General features: G+C 40.0%; 1 protein-coding gene across 2 annotated transcripts in view; it reads right to left on the reverse strand.

The window, feature by feature from the left end:
- Window positions 1–11323, reverse strand: part of MRPS9 (mitochondrial ribosomal protein S9) — a 56045-nt gene extending 44722 nt beyond the window's left edge. For both annotated transcript variants that reach the window (XM_061626792.1, XM_061626791.1), the window contains exon 1: window positions 11073–11323. In XM_061626792.1, coding sequence (XP_061482776.1) covers window positions 11073–11162 — 90 coding nt within the window. In that variant the 5' untranslated portion in view covers window positions 11163–11323. The remainder of the gene's footprint in view (window positions 1–11072) is intronic.
- Window positions 11324–12037: the final 714 nt, after the last annotated feature.

Consider the following 12037-nt stretch of genomic DNA (forward strand, 5'->3'; position numbering starts at 1 on the left):
AGGAACAGTAACTATTGCCCTCAGCCAAGAACAGGAGAGGATCATACGGGAGCAGCCCCTTAACACCTTCAGTCCCCTGCTCCTGCATTTCCACAGCAAGAACAAGGATGTTGTCAAGAACTGCAGTGGGTTTCAGAATGTTCCAGCTATCTTGGGATGAAGCCTCCTTCAACAGAGGGACTCATTGTGAAAGCCAGGAAACCCTAAAACATAACTGTAAACACCCTACTCTTTTAATTATTTTTAATAATTAAACAATATTTCACAATATATTTGATCATGTTCTGGTTTTTTTTCACAATAAACATTTCATTTATCAAGAACAATATAACAAGAAAAAAGATATAAACAACCATAATGCTATTAATATCGTTATCCATCTTTTTGAACATACATTTCATAATATAGTTTAAGTCATTTTTAAACAGAACAATTATATTAATATATAAAAAAGGAAAGGAAAAAAGAAATTATTAACTTTAAACATATTAAAACTACAGAACTTTCGAGATGCAATAATTTCTTTGACAATGTAGTATCAACAGGGACCAAACTTCAAAAAAATGTATTTTGCTTACATCCTGTTTCTTCTGATATTAAATAACAAGTTAATTTTGACCAATTCCCAAAGCTTATTTATTCAGTCACTGCTTTGAGATGGTAATATTTGAGCTTTCCATTTCTCAGCATAACAATATTCTTGCCACAGCTATCATATAACATAAGTTCTGCACATCTCCATTTATTGATTGACATGTGTAATTTAGTAACAATGGCAGAGGATCTCATGGATATCATAACATTGTACTTTAGATAATAATTTTATAATCATTTTCCAGTATTTCTGTGGTGGAGAACATGACCACCAGATATAAAAGTAACGTCTTCATTTTTTTCTGCATCTCCAACACATTTTTCAACAGTCCTTATTTATCAAGCTTATTAGAGTCGGAGTTAAGTACCACCTTGACATTACTTTGAAGCAGTTTTCTCTTATACCTTCATTTAATGAAAATTTATGAGCTTTTCTCCAGAGGTTTTCCCAGTTTTCCATGAGGATATTATTTCCAATATTCTGTGCTCGCTTAATCATGTAATCTTTAACCTGTCCTGATTCACAATCATACTTCAGTAACAGATGATAAATTCTAGATAGTTGATGTTTACCTTTTTAAAACAGTCTCCTCAAATTCTGTTAAGTCACTTATGAGCTGATTTTCTCTTTTAAATATCCCGTGTATGTGTGTTATGTGCCTTCAAGTCAATTACGACTTATGGCAACCCTATGAACCACCGACCTCCAATAGCATCTGTCATGAACCACCCTGTTCAGATCTTGTAAGTTCAGGTCTGTAGCTTCCTTTATGGAATCGAGGCATCTCTTGTCTGGTCTTCCTCTTTTTCTACTCCCTTCTGTTTTTCCCAGCATTATGGTCTTTTCTAGTGAATCATGTCTTCTCATTACGTGTACAAAATGTGACAGCCTCAATTTCATCATTTTAGCTGCTAGTGATAGTTCTGGTTTAGTTTGATCTAACAGCCAATTATTTGTCCTTTTCGCTGTCCATGGTACCTGCAAAGCTCTCCCCCAACACCACATTTCAAATGAGTTGATTTTTCTCTTATCCTCTTTTTTTCTGTCCAACTTTCACATCCATACATAGAGATCAGGAATGTGATGGTCTGAATGATCCTGACTTTAGTGTTCAGTGATACATCTTTTCATTTGAGGACCTTTTCTAGTTCTCTCACAGCTAACCTCTCCAGTCCTACCTTTCCTCTTAATTTCTTGACTATTGTTTCCATTTTGGTTAATGACTGTGCCGAGGAATTGATAATCCTTGACAGGTTCAATATCCTCACTGTCAGCTTTAAAGTTACGTAAGTCTCCTGTTGTCATTACTTCAGTCTTTTTGACGATCAACTATAGTCCTGCTTTTGTGTTTTCCCCTTTAACTTTCATCAGCATTTGTTTCAAATCAGTCTCATTTTTCTGCTAGTGGTATGGTATCATCTGCATATCTTAAATTATTGATATTTCTCCCTCCAATTTTCACACCTCCATCTTGGTCCAATTCTGCTTTTCGTATGAAATGTTCTGCATGTAGATTAAACAAATAAGGTGATAAATTACATCCCTGTCTCACACCCTTTCCGATGGGGAACCAATTGGTTTTTCCATGTTCTGTCCTTACAGTAGCCTCTTGTCCAGAGTACAGGTCACGCATCAGAACAATCAGATGCTGTGGCACCCCCATTTCTTTTAAAACATTCCATAGTTTTTCGTGATCCACACAATCAAGGGCTTTACTATAATCTATAAAGCACAGAGCTGGTACAGCAGTGGTGAGGAGAGCCTGTGAGTTCAAATCCCTGCTCACATCTCCTGGGTGTAAAGGGCCAGCTAAAGATCACCCCACAGTGAGTGGCTCAGGGGTTACATGCCCTGCCACCTGTGCAGCCATGAGCAAGCTGCATAGTCCCAAGGAGCCCAGTTGCTCCCCAGCTGTCAGTTGCAGACAAGGAAAGGGCTGGCTTGTGCAACTGTGGCAAGCTGAGCAGGCCCCAGCTGGGGAGGACTAGCCTCAGAGGGAGGCAATGGTAAACCCCCTGAATCCTACTTACCATGAAAACCCTATGCACAGGGTAGCCATAAGTTGGGATCGACTTGAAGGCAGTCCATTTCCCATTTTCATAAAGCACAGGGTGATTTTCTTCTGAAATTGCTTAGTCCATTCCATAGTTTCTAATTAGTAATTGATCATACTCCCATTTTTACTACATCTTTATATCTTATTAGATTGTTTCTCCAGTGTCTAATGCCAATGTTTGATTTAAGGCCAGCTAAAATAGACAGCATAGGAGATATTGTTGGGCTTAGTACAGTTTATTACAATCCCATATATTTAACCAAGTAGATACTAAGAAATTGTTTCTGACTGCTTTTGTTCTACATGTTCTATCTACCCACAGTATTTTATGCAATGGTAGTTTTAGTGAAATCTCTTCAAACTGTGAAACGCCTTGTTCGGTTATATCTTGTACAAGTACAGACCTTCCTGTCTCATCTTTTGGATTATTCCAAGGCCTTTTTCCAGAGGGATGCCATCACAATTACAGGGTTCCTTGCATATTGCAGATGCAAGACATGACAGCAAAGAAAAGATGACTTCTGTAGTCGGACTTGGTACTTTACTGCATCATTCTGATCTCTCTTCCACTTAGTGGAGCAGGTGTGCAGTAACGTGACTGTGATGTTCCTGCTTATATTGTAAATATGGTAAGTGCTGGTTATATAGAAGACATATGGTAAGTGGAGTGAAAGAGGAGGGGGAGTACATGAGCAGTAGAATGCTGGATGATTGGCTGAGCGTTTGAATGGCTGGGAGTATAAATGGAAGAAGGACAGCTGAATCAGTGAGGTGGATGTTGGAGGTTTAAAGAGGTGAAAGAGAGGTTTTGGTGGTGTTTGGAGGTTGTTGTTGTTGTTGAGAGTGTCAGAGTTCTGAGGCAATTAATGAGAAGTAAAGTACATGTCAGAACATATATGAAACCATAAGCTTGTCAACAAAGTAATTAAGTAATCTTGTTATTTTTAATTCTTAATAAATATTTCTTGGTTAAACAAAAGCCTGATTCCTTCAGCTGGGAAACACAAACCAGGGGGGATAGCAAGTAACCAAGGCTGAACAGTTGTATCAAATGGTGGCAGCGGCGGAGGAAAAGATATTGTATCCAGTACCACAGAGAAACCCAGGGCTGTAAGCTTCAGTGCAAGAGGCTGCAGGGGGGTTTGGGAATTACCTATACCCATAGACACAAGGTATCAGGATTGCCTGGCAGAGACTAAGGCACAGTCTAAAGGTTATAAGAGATACAGAGTGTTGGGTAGTAAGGTCTAGCAGGGGGATCTTCTGAGAACTGTGCTAGAGCTGTAAAGGGTAAGAAGAAAACCTGATGTTCCTGTCTGCTGGTAGCCACAAGTGAGAGCTTCACAGGTGGTGCTGGGGAAGGACGTCACAATGACCTCCACTCTCATCTGCACCCTGAAAAGGGTCTTTTGTGGCTTTCTCAGTTACAAGAGACCAAACCCTGTATTTGAGGACAGCCTCAACCAAAGAACAAGACACCTCAATAGCTCCAATTAAACGTTTCCTTTATTGCAATGAAGTGCTCTGGCAGGCTTGGGAGCTAGGCCTTGGCAGCTGTCTGTCAAGGGGGAAGCTTCCTCTTCAATATAGCTCAGGAGAGGGGGGAAGGGGAGAAGAACACAGCTCTCGCATGCAAAGGAACAAAAACATCAGCATAGAAAGATATTAGTAAATATGTTTCTGTCATGAGAGAGCACTCTGGGTGGTTATGCTTCCTCCTCCTACCTTAACCTTTTCGGTATAACTAAAAGAAAACCATGCGGTTTAGTTATACCCACTGTATGTGCCTTATTGGGGACTCCTCTCCTATAACAGCTCCCCCCCGGTTCAGTGTCTTTTTTCTCAAACCAGATTATTGGTTTAAGGATTTTTGGGTGCTCCTGACCCTGCTAGGATACATGGTACACCAGGGAGTGGTGGCAGTGGAGCACTGGAGAGCCAAACTCAGAATTTATTGGAAAGCCAACCATTTTTTAATTTGTGTATGGCCACCACAGAATGTTGTATTGAAAAAATCTTCTACCCTGGGGGCTGGCTTTATATTCCTCTCTTCTATAATTGTGGAAAGTATAGGAATTATAATAATTATTATTATGTATTATAACTATTTTGCACGGTATTGATTACATTAGTTATTGTTAGTGTTGTACATTATTGTTGCCACTATTTACTATTATTGATTGTTACTCTTACAATTTATTGTTCTGCTTATTTATTTTTTATAGTACTGATGTTAGATGCTATTGCTGCTGATGTGCTTCACATAGTCAAAAAACAAAAACTTTATCCTTTTAAAAAAGATCATCAAAATATATATTGATTCAGTAGCACCACTTCTATTAAATTTAAATATCATTATTTATGATTATAAAATCCCCGATTTTCAAACTACCGACTTTGCCTTTTCCATTATTATATATTCTTTAAATTTTTCATGGTGTAAGGTACCACTGATGTGCTATTTCATAACAATTCTCAGTTAAAATTTAATTCTTATTTAATTTTAATGAAGTTAAAAATGTATTCTTCTTAAAAACAAAACAAAAAGTCCCTACCTCATCTGAGATTCATTTATAATTTGTTTTTTTGGCCTTAAAGGATTCATTATCAGTCAATTAGAAAATTAATTAAAAACTATAACTTAGATACTAGGTTTTTTTATTAGAATAAACTTTCAAAATGGATTTTGATAATAAGGTATTATTTCATCTGAATGTTTAAAAATGTCTGAGCTGTAGATACTAATGAAAGGGTGATTTGTCTCCATTTCAAGAATCCAATCATAAGTTATCTATATATAATTTTTCATATTATTTTTGCCACAATGTAAATATCATAGAATCATAGAATAGTAGAGTTAGAGGGGCCCTGTAAGGCCACTGAGTCCAACCCCCTGCTCAATGCAGGAATCTAAATTAAAGCATACTCGACAGGTGGCTGTCTATCTGCCTCTTGAATGCGTCCAGTGTTGGAGAGACCACCACCTCTCTAGCTAATTGGTTCCATTGTTGTACCACTCTAACAGTTAGGAAGTTTTTCCTGATGTTCAGTCAAAACCTGGCTTCCTCTACCCTGAGCCCATTATTCCGTGTCCTGTACTCTGGGATAATCAAGAAGAGATCCTGGCCCTCCTCTTGTGTGACAACTTCCAAGTACTTGAAGAGTGCTATCATATCTCCCCTCAGTCTTCTCAAGGCTAAATGTGCCCAGTTTGTTCAGTCTCTCTTCTTGGGCTTTGTTTCCAGTCCCCTGATCATCCTAGCTGCCCTCCTTTGAACCTGTTCCAGTTTATCTGCATCCTTCTTCAAGTATGGCGTCCAAACTGGACGCAGTACGGACGCAGTACTCAAGATGAGGTCTACACAGTGCCAATAGAGGGGAACTGGTACTTCACCTAACTTGGAAACTATACTTCTGTTAATGCAGTCTTAAAATAGCATTTCCCTCTTTTTCAGCCACATCTCACTGTTGGCTCATATTCAACTTGTGATCAACAACAAATCCAAGATGCTTCTCGCATGTAGTATTATTGAGCCAACTATCCCCCAACTTATAACTGTGAATTTGGTGTTTTTTTCTAGGTATAGAACTGTGCACTTATCTGTTAAATTTTATTCTGTTGTTTTCAGCCCAATGCTCCAGCCTATCAAGATTCCTTTGAATTTTGTTTCTGTCCTCCAGGGTATTAGCTATCCCTCTCAATTTTGTATCATCTGCAAATGTGATAAGCATTCCCTGCACCTCCTCATCTAAGTCATTAGCAAAAATGTTGAAGACCACTGGGCCCTGTGTTACCCCGCTGGTGACCTCCAGGGCTGTGGAGTCGGTACACCAAACCTTCAACTCCGACTCCTCTATTTTTCTACTGTCCGACTCCGACTCCACCCAAAATTGCTTCCAACTCCACAGCCCTGGAAAGGGCTGTAAATGTCTTTTTAAATTGGAAGCTCTCATAGGAGCATTTTTATCGCTGCCTGAATATGCGCTGATCTTGGCATCACAGCATTTGTCTTCAGCTGGGTCCTGTGTCATACACTGACACACAAAATGTGTTCCATTTTGAGTTATGGTGAAATGCTCAACTACAGCTGACTTCATGGGAAGCTTCTTTGACATTTTGAATTTATATTTTAAAAAAATTGTCAATCAAAATTTATTTTGAAGCCAGAGTCGGTACAATTCTACCGACTCCGACTCCACCCAAAATTGCTTCCGACTCCACGACTCCGACTCCACAGCCCTGCTGACCTCCCCCCGCTTTAAGAAGGAACCATTGATAATGATGTCCCTCAGTGTTCAGTAAGATTGGTCCACTAAGTTTCACTAAAAAAATATTTTAAGAGAACTCTTAAGCACATTTTTATTTAAACCTGCTTTTTTATTAAATGCTGTGCTATGCATTATTCGCTACTGCTCATTTTTAAAGGGGTGAAATGTAGTTTTGATAGTTTTATACGTTATTAAATGTTTTTGTTATAGAATTTTGTGCCCTGCCCTGGGAAGGCAATGTGCCCTGAAAGGCAATTTAGACATTTTTAAATAAACAAACTAATCCTTGCTAAAATGGTTGCTGGCATGCTCTGTGATACAAGTTTCAAGCAAGGCAAACACAGACACTGCTGCTTCCTCTCTGTCAAGTGAGTCTCTCTGGTCAACCCAATTCATTATTGCCCAATTAATTGTTTGTGAGCTAGGCCAGATGTCTATCGAGATGTGCACTTAAATGCAGATGCTATTCTTCAGGGCTCTGAACATCTCATGGCTGACTACAGACAGGATACTCTAATGCAGTAATGTAAGGGCACCCATATGTATGAAATTTTAACCCTTCAGATAGCTAGCAGCCTTTGGGAAGCTCTTATTCATTCCAGTAAACGGAAAGATCACCATAAACCAGTAATCTAATCTGGTGGCTACCACAGTGTAGATCACTGTGGCCAGGATATCATTCTCCAAGAATGGCATTGCTGTTGGCAGACCAGCCAAAGCTACCAATGGGCACACCACTTGGATTCATCTTTGAATCTGAAAGCTCAAGATCAACCCCAGACTACACAGCTTTTCTATCAAAAGGAGTGCAATCCTTCCCAGAACAAGCTCTCTACACAGTTCCTAGGCATAAGAACCACCTACCCACAAGACCTCTGCCTTGTTGGGACAGATCCTCAGTTTTTTAAGTTTATCTTCTTACTGCTTCAAGACATCAATTCAGATGGTATGGAGAGATACAGCTGGGTATCATCAGAGTACTGATGACACTGTGGCCCAAATCCCCTGATGACATCTCCCAGCAGCTTCATAACAATGTTAAACAGCATGGGAGACAAGATGGAGCCCTGCAGGGATCCATAACACAACTGCCATGGGACTGAGCAGATGTCCCACACAGCCACTCTCTGAAAATGGTTCTGCAGATTAAAGCAGAACAGCTGTACTCCAACCCCCAACACAGAGCTGATCCTCAAGGACACTGTAGTCAGTGCTATCAAAAGCTACCCAGAGATTCAGGAAAATCAACAAGTTAGTACTCTCCTTGTCTCTCTCCAAGCACAGATCAACCAAGGCTATTTCAGTGCCTGAAACTAGGCCTGAAGACAAATTGAAATGGTCTAGATCAGTGGCTCCCAAGCATTTTCCCCCATGGAAAATCGCTGAGCACTTAGCGAATTTTCTGTCGGTTGTAGCAATTGTGCTGTGCTGTGCTAAATGCTGTGTTTTTTAAGTGTGTTTTTATTGCTTATTTCTTATATTGTAATTTATTGCATTACAATTGACATTCCATAGAATTTAAATTGTAATACAATAAAATACAATATAAGACATAAAAGAAGCAATACCAATACAATTAAAAATCAATAGGAATATTTAACGTGTAAATGCCACAGACCTCCTGAATGAAGCTTGTGGGCCACTGGTAGTCTACAGAGCACAGTTTGGGAACCCCTTGTCTAGATAATCTGTTTCCTTAATACACCTGAAGCTGGCCAGCCACCACCCACTCGAGCATCTTGCCCCCAAAAGGGACATTCACAACTGAGCAACAACTGTCACTACTTTAGGTTCCATGAGGGCTTCTTGAAGAGGGGCCATAACACCATCTCTTTCATGGCAGTTGGCACCCCCTTGTCTCGGAAGGAAGCATTTACCACCTCTTGGACTCACTTAGTCAATCCTCTCCTGTTAGATTAATCAGGCCAAGATGGGAAAGGGTCAAGACAACATTTGATAGGATAAATCCATTGAAGAATCTTGTTCATGTTCTCAGGTGACAAAGTTGGCCTGAGGACATGAACAAAGAGCTTGAAGGAATTTGGCCACAAAATCTGACCAACAATACGTTGGAGACCTTCTCCTGATTTGTAATAACAGTGCATCTAATGCAAGCAATTTTGCCATCAAAGTGCCTTGCAAATTTGTCACAGCAGGCCTCTGACAGCAGTAGTCTTGTCCAGCCTTGTAAATAAATCAACACAAAAGTTACTAGCCTGAAAGAATCTTTACTTACCTGCTGCAAATCTAGCAGTCTGTTTCATACTAGCCATGAAAGAGGGGAAGCCCCATCCTCCACAGCCCACATGGAAACATGGGCTTCTAGCCTCTTGACAGGCTATTTTTTTAAGTCTTCTGCTTAGCAGCCTCTCTCTCTCCTCTACCAACTTTTTATATTTCCACGCTCATCACAGAGGAGCATTTCTTCCTGCATGGCTAGCACAGGAGCTAAGTGGGTAGTCAGAGAAGGACAGAGCAATCTATCCCTTCTCCACCACCCCACTCATCCACTTCAATGGAATTCCATGTATTTATCTGCATAGAATTCCTGGTCACCTATGGCTACCAGGCAAGATGTTAAATACAAAGCTGATCTTATAAGAGACAACTTTTGCTTGTCACAATTAGCTACTGGAACATTTCAATTAAGAAATTTCCACACACACAGTCATCCAAAACCCACTTGCCAGCAGACAATACTCTCAGACCACCAGAGTTTCAGACAGGAGTCTTTCCTAGCCCAACCTGATGTGGGGGATTAAAGCTAGGACTTTCTGCTTGTAAACCTAATTCTTTACCCCTGAGCTATGGCCTTTCCATTAAATTCCAATGGATTAACACCCCAATCTTAATCAAATTAATATGAGTGGATGCTGCTGGTTTTAATTAAATTGAGTTTCAAGGTATTCAAAGAGGAAGACACAAATTAATCCTGCCACAGTCCTACCTTTGCATCTGGGTTTGATCTGTACCTGAAATGAATGCTCCCTGGGAACGCCATTGGGCTGCTCTGAATTTAAACATGTCTGTAGTTGGAAGCAAAACAAACCTAAATGGATGAGATGTATCCACAAGCGGAATCAACATTTATTATTCATTATATTTTTGCCTTATTCTTCTTCTAAGGAGAACAGGGCTTAACACACACACCTTTTTACCCTAACAACAGTATGAATTAACTTTGGGTTGGAGATTATGACAGTGACACAGCAAGTTCATTGCTGAGCAGGGTCTCTCTGGTCAGAGTCCAACACTCTACCCACTATACCACACTGGCTCTCCTGATTTAGGATTGAGAGCAGAATTTTCCTAAATCCAAGTGTTGCAGTTGTTTGCAGGCTGCAAATCCAATTTCTTCCATTAGATTCCAAGGCAGTCATTTGATTCCAACAAGATACTCTTATACAGAGGTCTATAACTTCTGAAAGTCTTTGAATAAATACCTCTTTTAAAAAACTAAATATAAACCTCATGTGAAGAGTACATAAAGAAATGTTTAGTATGTCTCAGAACGCGTTTTCACCTTGCAAGGCCTCCCTACACCAAATAGCTACATTAGAAGCATAAATGATACCCAGGGATGAAGATGCTGAGACAGGAAAAGAAAATAACCTTCACCTGCGATGTTTGTATATGTGGTCTCCAGATGGTGATGGACTCCATCATTAATGAATGTGTTAACGATATGGTTTCATTATATTTTATTATTTTATATTGTTATGACCTATCCAGGGGATCACTTGTGATAAAAAACCCCACGTATAACTAAAAATATAATAGGGGTTGGACTCCAATCACGTCTGGAGGGCCACGAGTCTTAAGAGCACAGATGTCATGTTTAAAACGCACAGAAAAAGAGAAAGACCTGACTTTAATGCAAAAATATGACTGCAGGCACCCACGTTAACCTAAACGTGTCACATGAAGGTATCAAAAGGCATACAAAAAGAGAGAGAGAAACGATTTGACCTAATTATATCTCAGACTATGGAGAGCCACTTTTGAATACGAGGAGGGAGAGATTCCGGGGATTGAATTCACCCCAAGGGGAAGAGAGAAAACAAAGCGCAGGCGCCGCCGAAAACTCAGAAACCGACAGCTCTACGTAAGCAGCCACTCAAGCCCTCCCTCTGTTTAAATCCCTTCTCTTACCTGAGGTCTTACCAACTGTTTTCCCATCCTCGCCGCGCCGCTCCAAGTTCGGCTCCCGACCAGCGCGCGCCCAACCGCCGCCACTACCATATTTGCTAAGGAAACCAGGCAGGAAAGCGAAAGAAACACCCCTCCCTCTCTGCCGTATTCTGCTCAAGGGCTCCCCAACTGTCGCACAACACACACGAGCACGACGACGGAGATGTTACGTCTGATTCGATCAAAACGGGAGGGGGGAGGGGGAAGGCCGCGCCGTCTTTAGGAGGGGTCATGTGACTATCGACACAGAGACGGATGCCTGCGCACCGAGCATAGTTGCGTTTCCGCGCGTCCTTTAATCAAAAGCGGAGGGACTTTTTTACGTTCGGATGTCTTAAGTTTTTATAATACAGTAATAATAATAAACCGTGTTTCTCTGAGTCGGGGAATCATGAAACTCAAAAGTCTTAGGAATAAAATATTCTATTTCATGATCATATTTTTGGCTTTTTGAAATATGGCATTGCAACTGCATGTGTGCTCTGCACACTGGGTTTTGTTCTACTCAGATTATGTTTTTACAGACCTTAACGAAAACTCAGCTAAGGCCTTTATGGACATGTGTTCTATTTCATGTGGTGATTTTTCAAGTTACACCCTACTAAAACTGGAAGCCTAAATAAAGTCAAAACTGAAGAATGATACCTCAAGATCAGAGAAAGCAATGGCAAGTTTCCACATGTGTAACAGCTGGTAAATGTGCAGAAGATGCAATAATTTTAAAATATGTATTTTATGTTAACATTACTCTTTGCTTTAGATGTACAGCAATTACAATTAAAATCTGTTTGACAGTGACACAGAGAAAGAAACAAATGCTTTTTAAAATTATTTTTGCACAGATTTTAACGTTGCAAATGTGTAACACTAAAGAGAAACCTGTATCATGTTTTGCCCTCAAAACTGAATTTTGTGATCTAAATAGT

Source organism: Rhineura floridana, chromosome 5, assembly GCF_030035675.1.
Source record: "Rhineura floridana isolate rRhiFlo1 chromosome 5, rRhiFlo1.hap2, whole genome shotgun sequence".
NCBI lineage: Eukaryota > Metazoa > Chordata > Lepidosauria > Squamata > Rhineuridae > Rhineura > Rhineura floridana.